The sequence below is a fragment of the Triturus cristatus genome, chromosome 7, assembly GCF_964204655.1.
Source record: "Triturus cristatus chromosome 7, aTriCri1.1, whole genome shotgun sequence".
Lineage (NCBI taxonomy): Eukaryota > Metazoa > Chordata > Amphibia > Caudata > Salamandridae > Triturus > Triturus cristatus.
In genome coordinates, this window is record NC_140590.1 from 786,603,348 (window position 1) to 786,624,434 (window position 21,087).

The 21,087-nt window shown below is 44.5% G+C and overlaps 1 protein-coding gene across 1 annotated transcript in view; it reads left to right on the forward strand.

Moving 5' to 3' along the window:
• Positions 1-21,087, forward strand: part of ADAM19 (ADAM metallopeptidase domain 19) — a 275,869-nt gene that overhangs the window by 208,958 nt on the left and 45,824 nt on the right. Inside the window, exons 16-19 of the mRNA XM_085617602.1 lie at positions 3,297-3,519; positions 4,162-4,239; positions 16,107-16,215; positions 18,943-19,087. Of these exons, the coding sequence (XP_085473728.1) occupies positions 3,297-3,519; positions 4,162-4,239; positions 16,107-16,215; positions 18,943-19,087 (555 nt within the window). The remainder of the gene's footprint in view (positions 1-3,296; positions 3,520-4,161; positions 4,240-16,106; positions 16,216-18,942; positions 19,088-21,087) is intronic.

The window sequence follows — 21,087 nt, forward strand, 5'->3', positions numbered from 1 at the left end:
CTCCCCCCAACATACCACCTAAGCAGTGTTCGATGTCCACGGAACATCTGACACTCCTCAAACAAGAAGTTCTCTCACTGCTTCAAAAGCCTGCCATAGAACTAGTCCCATACAGCATCAAGGAACAGGAGTATACTCCCTGTATTTCCTAATCCCCAAAAAGGACGGTACTCTATGGCCAATACTGGACCTCAGACCTCTCAATCTCTACATACAATCAGATCATTTTCACATGATCACTCTTCAACAGGTCCTTCCACTGCTTCAACAAGTTGACTTCCTTGCCACACTAGATCTCAAGGACACCTACTTCCATATTCCCATACACCCTGCTCACAGGAAATACCTAAGGTTCACAGTGGATAGTCAACACTATCAGTTCAAAGTTCTCCCATTCGGGGTGACCTCAGCAGCCAAGGTATTCTCAAAGTGCCTTGCGGTAGTAGCAGCGCACTTGCGAAGGCAGCAAATCCATGCATTTCCATACCTGCACGACTGGCTGATAAAAGCCAAGTCATACAACCAGTGTATTCACCACACTTATCAAACCATTCAGCTGTCACACCTTCCGCCCTCCTACCTACATTAATATCTAGGAGCCACAATAGACACTTCCAAAGCCCTAGCATACCCCTATCCAGCCAGGATATCCAGTATGCCAACCCTCATCACCAAGTTTCAACCCCAACACTCTCTTCCAATACGAGTGTTTATGCAGCTCATAGGGATGATGGCCTCTTGTATTTTCACTGTACTTCGCGCAAGAATGCTTAGCACGTCAGTGGATTCAGGCTCAAGGTCAACTTACAGATCTGGTGTTGGTGGACAGCTGCACACATTGCTCTCTGCAGTGGTGGAACAAACAAAATCTTTCCACAGGGCGGCCATTCCCGGAGCCAGTTCCACAGACAGTGCTAACAACAGACGCTTCACTCACCAGCTGGGGAGCCAATCTCCTAAACCACACAATTCAGGGCAGGTGGACCACCGAACCAAAAGCGCAATATTTCTAGCGTTAAAGTCAATCCAAACACATCTCCTCAACAAAACTATCCTAGTTCACACGGACAATATGACAGCAATGTATTACAAACAGAAACAAGGAGGAACACACTCTTTGCAATTGTCTCAACTAGCGCAAAGCATATAGAGATGGGCCATTCCACAAAACATATATCTTCTGGCGGAACATCTGCTAGGAGTGAACAATCAGATTGCGGATCTGTTAAGTTGTCAGACTCAACACATACACGAATGGGAACTTCATCTGCAAGTTCTTCAACCCTTTTTCCAAATGTGGGGCCAACCAGACATAGATCTGTGCGCCACACACGCAAACGCAAAATGCTCAACCTTCGCCGCCAGGTTCCTACACCCGTTGTCCAAGGGCAATGCGATATGGATGAACTGGTCAGGCAGATTTGCGTACGCTTTTCCGCCACTCCCGCTCATTCCACTACTAGTACGCAAGCTCAAACAACAGTATCTCAAGATGATCCAAGTTGCTCCCATATGGGCACGGCAACCATGGTTCACAACACTACTCGAACTCTCAGTAGTTCCACATCAAAAACGACGTCTCTCCCCAAAGCTGCTAACGCAGAACCATGGAGAGATAAGGCACCCACATCCAGCACAACTGAATCTAGCGATCTGGCTCCTGAAATCCTAGAGTTCGGTTACCTCAACATTGTTCTTACTAGACTCATGGGTCCCCCATTTGAGCCTTAAAATGCGAATTACAATTCCTTACATGGAAAGTAGCTTTCCTTATCGCAATCACCTCTCTTAGGAGTGTAAGTGAGATTCAGGCTTTAACCATACAAGAACCATTCTTACAAATACATCGTAACAAAGTGGTTCTTAGGACAAATCCAAAATTCCTTCCCAAAGTAATCTCTGCTTTCCATCTTAATCAATCAGTAGAGTTACCAGTCTTTTTCCAAAACCCTGATTCGGTAGCGGAAAGAGCTCTTCACACGCCCGACGTCAAAAGAGCTTTACTTTATTATTTAGACAGGACTAAAGCCTTTACAAAGACAAAACAACTGTTTGTAGCTTTCTCTCCACCTCATAAAGGCAACCCCATCTCCAAAGCTGGAATTGCCAGGTGGATAGTCAAAAGCATTCAAATATGCTACCAGAAAGCAAAATGCACATTAACAATTCCCCCTAGAGCGCATTCAACACGCAAACTAGGGGCTTCCATGGCATTCTTAGGGAACATTCCCCTAGAAGACATTTGTAAGGCAGCGACATGGTCTACAACACACACCTTCACCAAACACTATTGTGTAGGTGTGCAGGCAAAGCAACAAGCTTCTGTAGGCCAGGCTGTTCTTAAGGCACTTTTTCAAACCACTGCAACCGATACAGGTGACCACCACTAGGGGGGACACTGCTGTGCAGCTATATGCCTCGAACGGAAAATGCTACTTACCCGTATGCATCTGTTCTTGGCATGTAGAGCTGCAGAGATTCACACGCCCACACACCTCCCCGGAACCTTTATCTGTTCCAGTGTTATCTTACTTAGATACATTCACATGGACATCTTTTCCATTTCTACAAACTCCATCATTTCCCATCATGGCGAAAAACAATTTGAAGATGGAGTCGATGCCCATCGTCCAAGGGAGGAGTCATGACTACAAAAGACTTCTTCCAAGACAACAACAAGGTGCAAGCATCCAAGCCCAACACCAGATGGCGATCTATGCACAGAGTGTGAATCTCTGCAGCTCTACATGCCAAGAAAAGATGCATACTGGTAAGTAGCATTTTCCTTATGGAAAAGTATGTGTGGTTCCTGGTAGAGCATCACTTTATCCTTGGTTTAAGGTTTCTGTATATCTGAACATATGTCTGTCCTCCTTGTCAGTTGCTCCTCTGTCCTGCTCTGTCTCATCATGTCTCTATTATTTCTTTGTTTTACTCTTTGGTGTTCTCTTCGCCACTTCCCTCTAATTATCACTCTGGTATTCTTTTTTCCACCAGCTGATGCTTCCGCTGTGATATTCTCCTCTCCTCCAATCATTGGTCTCTGCCTCGCTGTTCTACTTTCTTTACCCACTGCCTCTTTGGTACTCTTCTCTGTTGAACCTCCTCTGTCTCTGGTATTTTCAGGTTCTCTCATTTCCTTCTATGTTCTTTTCTCTTCCTTTCCGTTTGAGGTGGTTGTTCTCTTCTTTGCTTGTCTCTTTCATGGCTGTTCTTGGCTCTGTCCTCCTTCTCTGGTAGGTTCCTCTCCTTTCTCATATTCCTCTTCTCATGACATGTTTCCTGCTCACCTTCAGTGATGCTACGTGTGGAAAGATCCAGTGCCAGAGTTCTGCCTCAAAGCCCCTGGATGCCAATGCTGTTGCCATTGATACAACTGTGACGCAGGAGGGAAAGCGCATCCGGTGTCGTGGGACGCACGTGTACCGCACAATGGATGAGGATGTGGACATTCTGGACCAAAGTGATATCCTGGACCCTGGCCTGGTGATGACTGGAACAAAGTGTGGGGACAATCACGTGGGTACATGTGTGGACATTAAATCAGAAATATTCAGACGCATGCCAACTTCTTGGTGTGGTACGTTTGTTGTGTGCCATGTTTGGGTTGCATTTAGTTAATAGTTTATTTAGGGTATTTATGAAGTATATACCTGGCCACAGGGAATAATGGAATGCTTTGGATAGTACTGGGAGTATGAGCCAGATGTGTGGCTAGCATGAGCAGCAAGGTCATATGTTTACGGGTTGCTAGAATACAATCACATTTTGGGGATGGAGTGTGGACTGGCAGCAGAGAGAAGATGAGATTCTGAAGCATTGTAGACCGTCTGAGATGCAGACATAGTGGAATAGTATTTATTGGGAGACAAGAGATGTCTGCGTCTGTGAAGAATGTTCGCTTGGAGCCAGACTGTCTTCGATTTCTCCGTCACATGCTCTGTGAAGAGCAGGTTTGAATCTATGTGCAAGCCGAGGTGTTTTGGTAAATGGTGATGTATGTAGGGTTGGTGTGCGAGGTGCCAGATCAGACATTTCATGTTCTGGGGTTTGTACTGTACCAGGTGTAGCAGAGGACTGACCAGGGCCTTTTTGCTGTGCATCACTGCTGCTCATGGTATGTAATTCCAACCTCCTATCGCTTGTGCTCTTGCTCCATAGGTATGCTTTGAGGGCCAGTGTCAAAGTGTCGCCTTCTTCCAGACGGAGGAGTGTGCTGCCAAGTGCCATGGACGAGGGGTGAGTGGCATTGAGTACTCTCATTTGCTAGGCAAAGCTACAACTGATGATGCACTGTTAATGTTGATATCCCACTGACCATCCTTTTACACATTATTGACATGTTTTTCAATATTCCGATCCAGACGGAAATACTATTTGAAATGTAAAGTCTTCACCTATATTTCATGTACCATAGTGACAGTTAGTGATGATGCATTAATGTGAAGTAAGTGTTTGCGGCTTGTCAACCCTCGAGGGTAGAACAGAAAACATAACAATGTGTTGGTAGAAATGTCTAAAGAAAATGATTGTGCCTAAACTCAAATCTGGATACAGTGCCCAAAAATGGATTTTTACATCCACCTCTCCTATCTTTTCTGGTGAAGATCGTCACACGTACATTAACTACTTTGTACTAAATGTGGGAGGGACTGGGGGCTGGAAAAAGTGTCAAACTTCTAAATGAGAGTAGTTTAGAGAGGAGTAGGGTGGTTTTAGGGAGTAATAATGAGGGCTTCACGGAAAGGCAGACATCTACCCACAAAAGAGTAAGACCATTGCTACTCACAAACTGCATTTCTAAAGTTATTAAAGCTAAAAAGGACTCAAGACAGTAGTAAATGTACTCCATCTTAGACCTGGAGTAAGTCCAACACCACACACGGCCCCCCACAGGTACTGCAACGCCTTACCAAAGAAAATGAACAAGGCATGAACTTAAAATATGTTGTTGAGATGTTGGTATGTTATGCTGTTTTCATTTGTAGGACACGCCGATCACTCAGGAGCCATCCTGTTGCCACCTGTGAAGGTGGGGAACAAGCCTGTCTTGGTGCCTATCCACAGAGCCAAGTTTAAATTCTTTTCTAGAATACAAGGATGGAGCTGGTAGCTGTGATGCAATAGGGTAGTTTGTTCAAGGCATTGGTGGTGGTTTAGGAGAATGCTTGACTTTTGGCCATGGCCTGGGAGATCGTGGGACGTAAGGAAGGAGCAGGCTGAACGAATAGAGGTGTCTTGCCGGGGTGTGGAAGAGGATGCAGTTGTTGAGGTATGCTGGGCCTTCATTGTGTAGTGTTTTGTAAGTGAATGAGGAGTTTGAAAAGAGCACGATTGCGGAATGGAAGTCCTTGAGGTGTTTGGATAAATGTGTGCGGTGTGGGATTTTGAATGTAAGTTTTGCGGCTGCATTCTGTATAAGTTGGATTCTTTTGGTTAGTTGTGCAGTGATGTTAACTTAGAGGGTCTTTCCCTTAGTCAAGCCTGCTGGTGATGAAGGGCTTGTGTGATGGATCTGTGGGTGTCCATAGAAGATTTTTCTGAGTAGTTTGAAGATGTGAAAGAAGGTGGAAGCGACTATGTTGACTTTATTCACCATGGAGAACCTGTTGTCAATCATGATGCCCAGATTCCTGGCCACGTTGGATGGGTGAGGAGTCTGACCTAGTTCATTGGACCACCAAATTGGAGATCAGAGAGAGGTATTTTTGCCGAAGAGGACCACCTCTGTTTTGTCGCTATAGATGTTAAGTCAGTATACCTTTTCATTAAGTCTGCTACCGAGGACATGCATTTCACTAAGTTGGCTTGGGCGGTGGGGGTGTCTTCTCATAGAGAGAGGATGAGCTGAATGTTGTCTGCATAGGAGATGGATGGAAGGACTAGGTCCTTTGGCTAAAAAGTACTGTGCAAATTTATTGGAAGGGGCTCATCATGCACAAGGTGCTGGCAGTTTCCATTGTGGTGATGGAACCACATAGTAAATAATGTTAAAATAAATTACTTTATTTTAACTTTCTTAAAATACATGTGTATTTAATTTAATGCAAAAAATATGTATATAATTTTAATATAATTTTATAATAAAATAGTGTAATACCCTTTTAATTTAAAATATTTCTTTCTTTTTTAAATAATTCAATGAATGTGCATTAATTCTGTAAATGTTTTGTATTTTAATACACAATTAATAAATATAAATATTACACTTAAGATCAGATTTTTTTTAAAAATAAGTCTTTAAATAGAGAGCTTCCATGGTAAAGTGTAGGGAAAAATTAGAACGTTTATTAAACTTGTAGAAAATGGTAAAAATATGTTCGAGGCATATGAGCTGTGGATCACACACTTATGCATAGATCGCCATCTGGTGTTGCGCCCGGATGTTTGCACTTTGTTGTTGTCCTGGAAAGTCTTTGGATGTCACAGGATAGGTGGCTCCTCCTTTGGACAATAGTGCCCATGGGCATCGACTCCATCGTCAGATTGTTTTTTTCTGCCATCGGGCTCGGATGTGTTAATCGCGCTCCAGTTCGGTGTCATTACCGATCATCTTTTCGACGCGAAACCCTCACCCTTACTTCGGTATTGTTTCGATCGCGTTCCCCTTCGACGAGCATCTCTACCAGACCTTCAAATCTTCGATTCCGGTTGTCGATGCAGGCCTTTGGGCCTACCTCCGCCATTTGGTCTTCGGCTCATGGAAAGGACTTCTTTTAAAAAGTGTCCTAAATGTGGATCCAAGTTTCCACACGCAGATCTTCATGAGGTGTGTAACCTCTGCCTTTCACCCGAGCACGAGGCCAAAGACTGTCCAGCTTGTGTCTCCTTCCGCTCCAAGAAGACAATCCGGGACCGTTGAGCTCGAAGAACAATGGCTCGATCATCGACATTCATCCCCGATGATATCTTCCAGGAAGGCATCTATGTACTGGAGCAGGAGCAAATCCAACACAGCACCATCAGCTCCTTCGAAGCCGACGACTTCGACGTCGAAGACATCACTCCGGGGCAGCGGGTCGTAAGTACTGACGTCGACCCCTCCCGACCCCCCCTTCCCAAAAAGGCTTCGGTCACACCTTCGCCCTTGGGCCTAGGTGCACACTGGGACAAGACTTCTCACGCCCCGCCTTCAGGCTCGGCACAGAAGCCAATACAAAAGCCTTCAGGCCACTCGGGATCGAGCCAGCCTACAGTCGGTGACGAAAGTCCATCCCCGGCACTGAAAAACAAACCGATGCCTTCCTCCACGCCGAAGCCTACCTCCGCATAGACGCCTTCGGCGCCGAAACCCACTGGCACGGACGCCCCGGCTCCGAAAAAATCCTCAGAACCGAGCAAATACCCGGCTCCAAAACCTCGGGCTCTCAGCCTTTGGAGCACAGACCTACGGATCCGAAAAAAACACCAGAACCGAAAAAACAGTCGGTACCGAAACCACTATCGGGATCGAAGAAAATTCCTGATTCCAGGCCTAAAGAACACAAAAAGCCTTCAAATACACAACCGGCACCCAAAAAGTCGGCGCCGAAAGAACACACGCCTGAAGATGAACTTTTTCGACCGGATCCTACCCAAAAACACTCCAAAGAGACCCTAAAACAGGGCAACTCATACTTAGACCGTCAAAAAAACGGAAAATGGACAAACCTATACCAGCTCCACTTCCCTTGAAAAAGAGAGACATTGCTACTTCTCCATTACGGATTCCCTCTCCTACTCCCCCACCATCATCTCCACCTCCAGATGATAATGACACCTCTGACGACATGGGGGATGATCACCCTTTAGGGGAAACCAGTCCTCCTGGTCCACCAAAGGATCCATGGGAAGATTACGACGCACCATATGTCCCAGACACACCTCAGGACGACATCTACCCATCTAGGCCATCCCCTCCTGAGGACACTATATGGTTCACTCAACTAATACACAGGGCAGCAGAATACCACGGGGTAAACATACATACAGACCCTATAGAGGTAGATTTCCTCATGGACACTTTTGAACCATCCCAAGGGTCCAGTGCCATTCTCCCCATGTTAAAAGGGGTAATCAAACATGCTCCCGAGGTGTTCAAGGATCCTGTACGGGCCAGAGTCATTAACCCCAGGGTAGAAAAGAAATACAAAGATGCCCCATCTGACCCTGTTTATATTAAAGGGCAAATACTCCTAGATTCTTTAGTGGTCTCCAACACCAGGAAAAGGGCCCATTCGCAAACCACAAGAGATGCCCCACCTCCTGATAAAGAATCAAAACTGCTGGACGCGTCCGGAAAAAGAACAGCGTCCCAAGCAGCTAACATGTGGAGGATTGCCAACACACAGGCTTTGCTGGCAAGATATGATAGGGCACATTACGATGAGCTAGAGACCCTACTGCAACACCTTCCAGATCAATACAAGACACAAGCTAATGATCTAATTCAGGAAGGCAAGGTCATAACAAATACCTCCATTCGTTGTGCTCTCGATGCTGCAGACACAGCCTCCCGGACTATTAACACCAGCGTCCTTTTACGCAGACCTGCATAGCTACACATTTCCGGCTTCAAGTCGGAGGTCCAAACCACTATATTAAATCAGCCATTTGATCAGAAACACCTTTGTGGACCCAACGTAGACTCATCTTTAGAAAAGATGAAAAAGGACACCGACACTGCCAAATCAATGGGAGCCTTGCAATCGCAAGCTCCCAGAAGTTCTTTTTGTCGCTCCTCTTATAGAGGCGCCTCTAGAGGCTTTTCCACAGAAAACCCCTCCACTTCGTACAAAAGTCCACCACAGACCTCATCTAAAAGAGGCTATTTCAGAGGAGGCTACAGGGGCAATACCAATAAGGGTAGAGGCAAAACTACCAACACTTGTACCGCCTCCACCCCTAAACAATGACTTCCCTCCACCCCCCCCGGACCACTCTACTCCGGTTGGTTGAAGATCACTACAGTTCCTACCTGTCTGGAACGCCATTACCACAACAGGTGGGTGAGACAAATCATCCAATCCGGTTATTGCCTGGAGCTCACTTCCACTCCCCTGCACATTCCACCCAGACAACGTCCAATGTCCGCAGAACACTTACGCTTCTAAAACAGGAGGTACTTCCCCTCCTACAAAAACATGCCATAGAGCCAGTTCCCCTTCACCACCAGAACATAGGGGTTTACTCCCTGTATTTCTTCATTCCAAAGAAGGACGGAACCCTGAGACCCATCTTGGATCTCAGACCATTAAACCTCTACATACAATCAGACCATTTCCATATGGTCACTCTTCAAAAGGTCCTCCTGTTACTCAAACAAGGTGACTTCCTTGCCACATTAGATCTCAAGGATGCCTACTTCCACATTCCCATTCACCCTGCTCACAGGAAATACCTTCGGTTTGTGGTAGACGGCCAACACTACCAGTTCAAGGTCCTCCCGTTCGGAGTCACCACAGCACCCAGGGTCTTCACAAAATGTCTGGCAGTGGTAGCAGCCCACTTAAGAAGACAACAGATTCATGTCTTCCCATATTTAGATGACAGGCTCATAAAAGCAAAGTCACATATCCAGTGTGTAAATCACACACACTCAACAATACAACTACTTCACGACTTGGGGTTTACCATAAACCTCCCAAAGTCTCACCTCCAACCATCCCACATCCAACAATATCTGGGTGCAACAATAGACACCTCAAAAAGCCTTGCATATCCCAGTCCAGCCAGGATAGCAAGCATGCAAGCTCTCATAGCAAGATTCCAACCGCAACACTCACCTCCAGCTCGAGTGTTCATGCAACTAATAGGGATGATGGCCTCTTGCATATTAATAGTACCTCACGCAAGACTCCAGATGCGCCCTTTACAAGAATGCTTAGCACGTCAGTGGAACCAATCTCAAGGTCAGCTGACAGATCTGGTGTTGGTGGATGGCCGCACACATCGCTCTCTGCAGTGGTGGAACACCCAAAACCTTTCCAAAGGGCGACCGTTCAGAGAGCCGGTTCCACAGATTGTGCTAACAGCAGACGCATCGCTCACCGGATGGGGATCTCATCTACTTCATCACACCATACAGGGTACATGGACACCTCAGCAAAGGTTACTCCACATCAATCATTTGGAGTTATTGGCAATCCTTCTGGCATTAAAATCATTCCAGAAACAGATATCCGGCAAAGCTGTCTTAGTCCGCACGGACAATATGACAGCAATGTACTATTTACAAAAACAGGGGGAGACGCACTCTCTCCAGCTCTCTCAACTAGCACAGAGCATATGGAGATGGGCCATTCCTCAGAACATTTTCCTATTAGCACATCATCTCTCAGGAACTCAAAATCACATTGCAGATCTGTTAAGTCGACAGACACAACAGATTCATGAGTGGGAACTTCACCCACAAGTTCTCCAACTGTTCTTTCAAATGTGGGGGCAGCCAGAGATAGATCTTTTCGCCACACATTACAACACTAAATGCCCAAGCTTCGCCGCCAGATATCCACACCCATTGTCCAAAGGCAATGCGATATGGATGAATTGGTCAGGCAGATTTGCGTACGCTTTTCCGCCTCTCCCACTCATTCCATTAGTGGTACGCAAGCTGCAACAACAGTCGCTCACACTGATCCTAGTTGCTCCAACGTGGGCCAGACAACCCTGGTACACAACATTGCTGGACTATCAGTAGTCCCGCACCAAAACCTACGCCTCTCCCCACAACTCTTAACACAGAACCATGGAGAGATCAGACACCAAGATCCAGCACAGCTCAACCTAGAGATCTGGCTCCTGAAGTCCTAGAGTTTGGTTACCTCAATCTTCCCCCTGATTGCATGAATGTTATCAAATAGGCTAGACGCCCCACCACTAGAGCCTGCTATGCAGCCAAGAAAAGATTTGTTATATACTGTAACAATAACAACATCAACCCTCTAGATGCCTCCACTCAGCACATCATATGTTATCTTCTACATCTTCAGAGATGTAACCTAGCATACACATCAATTAGGTTACATCTCGCTGCCATTGCAGCTTACTTACAAAATAGACAGCACCTATCACTCTTCAGAGTGCCCACCATTAAGGCATTTATGGAAGGCCTCAAAAGAATAATTCCTCCCAGGGTACCTCCTTTCCCCGTGTGGAATCTAAACATTGTCCTCACAAGACTAATGGGTCCTCCATTCAAACCAATGCATAAATGCGAACTACAATTCCTCACATGGAAAGTCGCTTTCCTTGTGGCCATTACATCACTTAGAAGAGTCAGTGAGCTACAGGCACTAACCATTCAAGAACCATTTTTACAACTCCATCATAACAAAGTGGTTCTCAGAACAAATCCCAAATTTCTTCCTAAAGTTATCTCTCCCTTCCATCCGAACCAGTCTGTTGAGTTGCCAGTGTATTCGCAACCACAAACAGTAGCAGAAAGGGCTCTTCATACACTAGATGTAAAAAGAGTACTCCTTTACTATATAGACAAAACAAAACCTTTTCGTAAACAAAACAACTTTTTGTATCCTTCTCACCGCCACGTAAAGGCAATCCCATATCAAAATCTGGCATTGCAAAGTGAATTGTCAAATGTATACAAATTTGCTACCACAAGGCAAAACGAACACTATCTATTCACCCTAAAGCCCACTCTACCCGAAAGATAGGGGCTTCAATGGTATTTTTAGGGAACATTCCCCTAGATGACATCTGCAAAGCAGCTACATGGTCTACACTGCACACATTCACAAAACACTATTGTGTAGATGTGGAGGCAAAACAACAAGCTAGTGTGGGCTTAAAAAAATACTTCAAACTACTGCAACAGACACTGGCGGTCGCCGCTAAGGACGAGTACTGCTATGCAATCTATGCATAAGTGTGTGATCTACAGCTCATATGCCTCGAACGGAAAATGCTACTTACCAGTATGCATCTGTTCTTGGCATGTAGAGCTGTAGATCCACACACGCCCACCCACCTCCCTGGCTACCTTTATCTGTTCCAGTATTATCTTATTTAGATACAACATACATGAAAATCTTTTCTGTTTCTTACAAAACTCCATCATTTCCCTTCTTGGCGAGAAAACAATCTGACGATGGAGGCGATGCCCATGCGCACTATTGTCCAAAGGAGGAGCCACCTATCCCGTGACTTAGAAAGACTTTCCAGAACAACAACAAAGTGCAAACATCCGGGCCCAACACCAGATGGCGATTTATGCATACTGGTAACTGTTTTTTTCCTTTTATGGTAAATATTAATGTAAACTAAGTTAATGTATTTATTTTACAGGTAGAACAAGATAATGAAAATGCAACAGCAGTATTAACTTAATTTTTAATTAATTAGTGAACTTAATTATATTAAATTAATATTACTTTTCTAGAAATGTCTTTTAAAAACAATCCCACCTATAGTAACATGTTTATATTTCTTTATTATGTATTAAAATTTGCAAAAGTTATAGAATGAATTCAAGTTAATATTAATATTTATTTTAATTAAAGTAACATTTATTTCGAATTGAAAAAGATTACTAAAATATGTTATCATAAAATAACATTACACACACACACAAACACATATATATTAGCCCCTGCCTCCATTATTTTCTATGGGAGGGTGATGCAGTATCACTGGTTGGCCATGTGTGGTGCTGGACTTACTATTGCTCCTTCTTGTCTGTAGTAACTTACACTCATAAATTTCCTCTGACCCCTGGTTCAAAAGTTAATCAAAAGTGTAAGAGTGAGCTTACGCATGCCTACCTACTCACAGGCGTAGGTTAACTTTTTGAATAGCTCTGACAGAGATTAAAATACTTGTTCTGCATCCTCTCCAGAACCAATGCCCTCCCACACTATTCAATCCTTGCATTTCCTCACTTGTCAGCTGGTCATTGCCTCCAGCCCCTGCACCTTCCCTTAAGCTTTATTTTACTTTCATGAGTTCCCAGGCAGAAGGAAATTACCTTACGTGCTGCTCACAAACACGACCTATAGGCCATCGTTAGGCAGGCAAGAGTTCCACTATATTGGACTTTCTTTTCAACTTTAGATCACCAAAACTAGAAAAAGGTTTCTGTAGAGTCCAGGTTAAGTGTAGGCGAAGGCGGTGTTCTTCTCTAAAGGGAAAATGTGCAGGTGGGCATTCTAAAAATCTTTTTGTCCAAGCTGCTGCTAAAGATAGTTCAGCAGTTACTTGCTAATAATCTTCATTACTCTTAGTTTAAACTTCCTCGTACCAGTCTCTGTTTTGTGACGTGGACTGCATCTCCAAGGCAGAATATGTTAGAGTTAACCATCAACAAGCAAGCTCCCATCTTTCCAATGTTCAGGTGATAAATATCCAATTTCCCATAATTCTAGAGAGACATAATTCAAGATCCCTCTGGCCAAAGCCTTCAATTGAGCGATTATACGTAGCAACGGGAAAAGGGGAAGAATAAGACTAAAGAAATGAAGATTGTCTTTAAGAGACTGTAGCATTACCCTCATATTCCTCTTCATTGCCCCAGTCCTTACTTTGTGTTTAGTAACAAAGCCATCTCTGGATTCATAGCATAAAACAAACAGAAAAAACAGGCTAAAATGATGCAAATCACACTGGCTGAAAATGAACACCAAAAAGAATGTCTCTGCTATGTTCTTTGTGCAGTCTATAAAGCTACTCTTCAGATCCCAGACTGCAAAATGCCACTTACTTCAGCTGAGGAGGCATACCTACCTCTTCTAGGTATTTCCTGAATCCTAACCTTCATGGAAACCTAGGATAGACAGTATGTCAAAGGAATAGTAGTACCTCAATCAATAAATCAATCAGGGGTTTATAAAGCGCGCTACTCATCCGTGAGGGTCTCAAGGTGCTGGGGGGATAGCGGGGGGGGTGCAGTCGAAGAGCCAGGTCTTGAGGCTCTTCCTGAAGGGGTGCAGAGTGGGGGAGCGTCTGATGTTGACTAGGAGCTTGTTCCAGGTCTTTGCTGCGACGTAGGAGAAGGCTCATCCGCAGGCTCTGGTTCTGCAGATGCGTGGGGCCTCTGCCAGGATGAGGACGGGGGAGCCGAGCTTCCTTTTGGGTACGTGGAAGGAGACTCTTTCGTTGAGGTATTTGGGTCCGATGTTGTGGAGGGATTTGTAGGCGTGGGTGAGTAGCTTGGAGGTTACTCTCTTCTCAATGGGGAGCCAGTGGAGGTCTCGTAGGTGCTTGGTCATGTGCTTGTGTCGTGGGGTCCCGAGGATGGGTCTGGCTGCGGTGTTCTGTATGGTTTGGAGCTTGTGTAGCAGGGTTTTGTTGATTCCGGCGTAGAGGGCGTTACCGTAGTCCAGTCTGCTGGTTATGAGTGCGTGGGTGACAGTCTTTCTGCATTCGGGGGGGATCTACTTGAAGGTCTTGCGGAGGATGCGGAGGGAGTTGAAGCAGGTGGAGGCGATGGCGTTGGTCTGGCAGATCATGGTGAGAGAGGAGTCTAGAATGATGCAGAGGTTCCGGGCGTGGTCCGTCGGGGTGGGTGGGTTTCCGAGGGCAAGGGGCCACCAGGAGCTTTCCCACACAGTGGGGAAGGGTCCAATGATGAGGAACTCTGTCTTCTCCAAGTTCAGTTTTAGGCAGCTGTCGATGTATCCATTTTCTGTACATGACTGTTGATATCTTCCTTTGCTGACCTGAAACCTCTAAGATAACAAATAAGTAGGCTGACCTGCTGAACAGTGCTATGCTACATGCAAGAACGCCTCTTCTGGAGGCAACAAAAATGAGCCACCGTTTGAGACCTGTAAAATAAGGACACCATTGTGGAGTGGATGCTGGGATCTGGTCTAAGAATGAATTCCAATTTGAGTTCCACCAAAAAGCCACCACGTCCTCTAACACCTCTGTATCACTCAACCTTCTTGATAAAGTTATTGCCGCTACGAATACCACATTATTACAGGTATTCCTACCCACTGAGTTCTCAGTAATATCGTAGAGAGCAATACATGCGAGAGAGAAACAATCCTGAGCAAACTGTACATCAGGGTTAGAACATCACACTGGGTGTCCTCCTCCCCTAATATACTGTTGTGGGAGATCTTACAGCACGTTTTGCAAGACTTAATCATATAGGGGCTCTTGGACTGCTGAGAAATGCCTTTGCCCTGTATCCCCCTCCCTTGAACTTCCTACAGAAAAGTGCAATCCCTGGACGGGCAATGCCATGAACTAGGTTTAGAAAGAGACAATCACTGCTCTGGGGGCACTGCTAGGTATTAAATTATTTCTCGGCGAAGAATGCACCACAAGAACCACTTTTGATGCTTCTTTTGGGATTTTTATGATAATCTTGGGAATTAGGAAAATGGTTCAGAAGGCATGCAAGAGCCTCCTTGTACAAGTCAAAGACACAGGGTCCAAGACCGAGAAACCGGCTGCAAATGCGGGTATCAGACATTTCCACGTGTTTAAAGACAACGAAAACAGGTTGAATGCGTTTATTACACTGAACGTTGGAGAGGCGCAAATAAAATAAAACAAACCTCTTGAGTGATTGCCACACCATTATTGGTTCAGAACATAGTGAACTTCCTTAATTATTGATCCAGGCAACTGAATCATCAACCTTTCTTAAGTGCCCTCACACACTGCCATCCCGATTCTACTGGACCTCCTGTTGACTGGCTCTGGGCAGTCCGTGCTCGTCTCTACGACTCCTAAGCACACTGAATGACTCTTGAGACATGTTGCACTCCGCTCTTCAGAACCCCCTCCCCTGCCTAGCTAGGAGGGACGTCTAGGTGGTAAATACTCGAGTCGGTAGTAAGCCATGATACCAGTGTTCTTTTCATCTGCAGGCAGACTTATTCGTCCACTGGATTATGAATGAACATGTCCTACTCGGAAGAGCTGCTTTTCCTAATGTCAACTATAATATAGTGTTTTGCTATCTTTTATGGTGGAGTAGGCCTCTTAAAAAATGACTTGTGTAATGTGTGATAGTTGAAAAACATTTCTCTGTGAATAGGAGATTTATGGTGACAAGCAGAGGCTTATACAGCATTGTAGGTCCTCTCATATTTTGCAGTGAAATTATACATCTTTATATGCACAAAATATAACTATTTGTTCTCCCTCTATAGATTTGCAACAATAATCGGAACTGTCACTGCTCTGAGGGCTGGGACCCCCCCTTCTGTAACCGCACAGGAAGTGGTGGCAGCATAGACAGTGGCCCGCCCCCTCTAGATGGTGCGTATGGCCTGTGTAATCCCGCCTTTCGGCTCCTGTGCATGTACATTAAGATTAAGCAACTCCACTGGACAGTGTCTAAGCTTTGTGTAGATTTGGTTCTTGGTTCCTAAACATACTAAGACAAAGATCCCCCTCCAGTTTGCCTGCATGACTGTATGAATGTGTACCATGGCATATGATGGAGTCTGATGTGCACTAGACTATAGAAATCTGAACATAAATTGGAACTGTGAAGCCCATTACATGTGAGCCCAGTATAACTGAGTATCCTGCCTCTCCCCTTGAAGTGTGTGAACCCCACTGACCAGTCTCTATACACACCAGGACAGAGCAAGCCTGAAGTCCTCAGAAAACTATGTAGACTGACTGCTTTTCTACTAATTACATTCGGATAGAATAAGGCCCTGTGCATGGTGTCCTTGGTCTGTACATTCAGGTTACGTGGCACCGATGCATTTCTACTGTGAAATGGTCACCCCTTTGGATGGTGTGCATTGCCTGTGTAGACTGGTTCTTGGGTTCCCGCTAATTTTATTTTTGAATAGTGCTACTCTTGGAAAGTGGGTGTGACTTATGTAGACTTGCATAGACCAATTCACTGCGTGCTCAGCTGCTGCCCATGTACACTTGAATATATGTAAACATGTAAACTTAATAATCCAGTTCCTGTTTGTTATATTACTATATTCATGTATTTAACCACCAGTTGCACTTGTATAAAATGTCATTGTTATGCAGAGCATTTCAGTTAGAAGTTCTACCAACTCAAATATAATTAAAAACTGGATATAATAACTTCTTAAGGATGGTACTTCTCACCTAGGTTGACCAGTACCCCAACTCACTTCTGTATTCACTAGAATAGTGTAACCCCTTCTTGATAGTACTGGTGATCACGTCTTGTCCCCTCCCCAGGCTGTCACTCCAGCAGGGCGTAGTACACACTTCTAGAAGGTATATATGCCCAGTGCAATTTCTCTGCTGCTTGCATTGTCAGTTCCCACTCTGTGAAATTCGGTTCCTCAATTCCCTTCATGGACATTAAGCGCCTACCCCACCAGAGTGTCTCTGCCCTGTGGAAGGAAACTAGAATAAAGTAGTCCCCAACCTGGATGTCATCTATTACCTTTACATGCTCCTTTCCTAGGATGCATATGTAGTGGACAGCTTTATTCCTTCCTGGCCACATAAATCAGTATGTGACCTGAATTGTCTATCGCTTTGACCCCCATGCATCGGCATTAGGAACGTTTTGCTTTCACTGGAGAGTGTGTAAAATGTGTGTTATTTGGTCCTTTAATGCGTATAGGGGAGGATAAAGTGTACATATGACCACTGCATTATGGTCTTGCTGCTTCCACATATGCGAATATAGACTAACCCCATTACAACTATATGTACAGTATTCCCAATATAGACGAGTGTCTTATCTCCCATGCATGTGCATCATGATAGAGTAACCTCTCTGGACATAATGCATGACCTGCATAGATCTGTGCACAGCTCTCAGGCAACAGGCAAGCTCACTAGGTTTAGGACCAGTGCTACATTAAAGACATTGTAGGCAACTGCCTTATGCATCACCAAAATAAGCCACCGCAGAGTGCAAGACTTCCACAAATGGCCTCAAAATTGACTTGTTGCTGCGCAAGGGAAACAATGAATGACAAAACGTCTTTTTTATATCGCATCTGAAAATACTTTACTGGCATTGACTAGGATATGGCAACAACCTACCGTTCATAAATACACCCTCTGTAGTCTGGTCTCTAAGCTCTCATTCATGCGCACTAGAAACCATGCATGTGTGACCGGTTCCGAAAGGTCCCCTTGTTACCATGTCTTTGCACATGGGTACAGTAACTGCTTTCAGATGGCATGTATGTGTTGTGTAGACCAGTCCATTAGCATACATAAATGCCCTTGGATAACTTGACCACGTTTGGATGATGCAAACAACATGTTTAGCCAAAGCTTGCGGCCCCCCACTGAGGCAGCCCAGAGAAGAGTAACCACCTTTGAAGGGGACAAAAAGCCTGTGATGCTTATTTCCAGTGCAGAATAGTCCCTTAGCTCCCACACGTGTTCGTTCAGATAGATCACCCTTCCAGACAATGCATATAACCTGTGTAAACCAGTCCCATGACTCTCATGTATTGGCTCGGGAATAGAGTTGCCACCTTTATACTGTTCATGCGACCTCTGGAGGTCCGCCCCTCAGCCTTAAAAAACACACATGCAGGAAGACAGACTAACCCTTCCAGATGCTGGATGCTATGCATGGCCTGTGTAGACAATTCCCTAAGCGCACGCGCATGCATAGTAGGAAAGAGTCACGTCTTGCAGGTGGTTCATGTGATCTCTGGAGACCAGCCCATCAACTCCCACAGAAGTGAAGTAGGACACAATACCCTCTTCTGGATGCTGTGTATGGCCTGTGTAGACAATTCCCTGTGCTCACACGCATGCATAGTAGGATAGAGTCACGTCTTCCAGATGGTTCATGTGATCTCTGGAGACCAGCCCATCAACTCCCACAGAAGTGAAGTAGGACACAATACCCTCTTCTGGATGCTGTGTATGGCCGGTGTAAACCAGTCCCGGATGCCCTCAAGCATACACACCAGGATAGAATAAACCCTTCCGTACTGTACATTTGTCCTTACTCAGCTCCTGCAAATCCGTAGTAGGAGGTTGTATTTAGCGATTTGCTTTTTCTTTCAGGTTCTGGAGCGGTGGTGTTCGGTGCCCTCACCCTGGCATTTATGCTTATCTTGCTACCAGGCGCTGCATTCTGCTTATACATCTACAAACGGAAGGACAAGCTAAAGATGACGAGTGCAACCCAACCGGATGCTGAGCGGTCACGGTAATGTGTTGTGGGGCTCGCCCATCAGTTATCTTGTGTAACCAGTGGACTGTGGCTTGTATTGGATGTTGGTTGCAGCAACTTTGGTTCCCTGCTGAGAGTAAAGTAACAAAAACGGATTTCTATATATTAGACAAAGGTGCCAGTACAGCCACACGCGTGTTCAATTCCACTGCATTTGTAAGTGAAATTAAAGTAGAATATAAAAATAAACAACACCGTTAGAATAAAAACACTAAAACACACAATTGCTAAAAGCATAAAATCCAACATGAAAAAGTGCTGCCTGACATGCATAATTTAATCTCTGCAGACAGGGTGCTGAAGCATAGAAAAGTCATATGCCACTAGTTTCCTAATGCCTTTCTGATTGCGCCCATAAACATAGTGGAAACCAGTCTAATTGGAGAAATCACTGCTTATGAAATGTCACTGTTTCTTTTAAACTTCTGGCAATTGTTCTTGGTAATTTAGAAGGACAGGTCTGAGAGTAAACACCACCTAGAGTCCTAAGACACAGTCAATGAATCGTTAGGTAATAGGTAACTATGCTACTGTTCTCACCTCACAGTAAAGTAATTAGCATCTGGGGCCATATCAAGATGTCGCTTTCTGTACTAAGTCGACGCACAAGTGATCTGCATGTTTCTTTTTGGCATCTTTTGCTCATACATTAACTTAAAATAATTTTGAGTTAGTGAATGTTTTCTTAACAATAAGGCTCAGAAACGCACGACGGTAATTGCCTCTTTTTGTTTCCGAGCTCCGCTACCAGAAAAACATGCACTAAAAATATAAAGAGCACAGGAGGCTTGCTCTGTTGCTGTCTATGCCATTGAATGGTTTGGCTTGGGCTTGCTTAATTGTTGGTGAAGAAATCTAAAGTCCACTTTTTCTCTCTTTGAAGCTTGACCAACTACTGGGTGTCATAAACATAGTTGTAAAGTTGAATGATTGTATAAAGGAGTTCAAGGGTAGGAAAATACATTAAGGCTTTAGGGAGCAATGCTGTGCCTCTGGGTACACCGAATGCAACATTTTTAAACTTTGAACCACATGGAACATTCGCTGAATGTATTGTTGGACAGCGAACATGCTTTCCTTTTAGTGCTAGGTATTGTATACAAATGCCCTTTAACCATCCAGATGTATTTGATTGACAATGTCAAAAGTAGCCTAAAGAAGATCCTGCATTCTCAGTGCTCCAGGTTAACAGCCCCCACTTTCTATCCAATATCATCACCAATAGCTATGGTCACAGATTTGCTGCTCCTAAGGGTGCGAAAGCAGAACTGCTTTCAATGAAAGCTTGTAGATACCTTGTTCTACTCTGCTTCATAACCTTTGCTTAGCATGGTGAATTAAACTCAGGCTTGTTGTTTAATATGTCTGTATCACAATTCTTTTTTTAAGCAAAGGAAGCAAAACAAACCTTTTAAATTGAGCTCACACAATTCCTGTTATTAAGGACCAATTTAGGATTTCTCTTACATGTTCATGATCAATGATTAATTAACTAGTTGAAAAAGCCAGGGGTAATATGCTGAGGTTTGAACCAATGGGTTTACTGCTGGCAGTCACTTCGGGAGAAATATGTAAAATTGATAGGTGAGAAACATGTCTGGTTATCTTAAGATATGGCCACGATTTAAAAAAATGTCGCAAGGTTCAATGTAACAAGAAACATTTTTTAAAATACTTATAATATTCAAAGTAACCTGGATAAACATATCAAGATCAAACAGCAGCATGAGCATTGTATCTACATACAGTAACATGTGTTGTTCTGAGCTCCACCCTCTTCAGCCTGCTTAAACTCCTTACAATTCCTTTGCACCCAAGGCAAGCTGAAGGGGTGGGGTTTCCCACAAACCATTCAGACGAGCGATAGTGATTACTTGCACCTTCGAGCCTATGCACGGAACCTAATAGTATAATTTCTCCCCAGAGCCATGATTCCTCAGATCTCTCCAAGTCCCAGCATGGAAAGCCTCCTCATC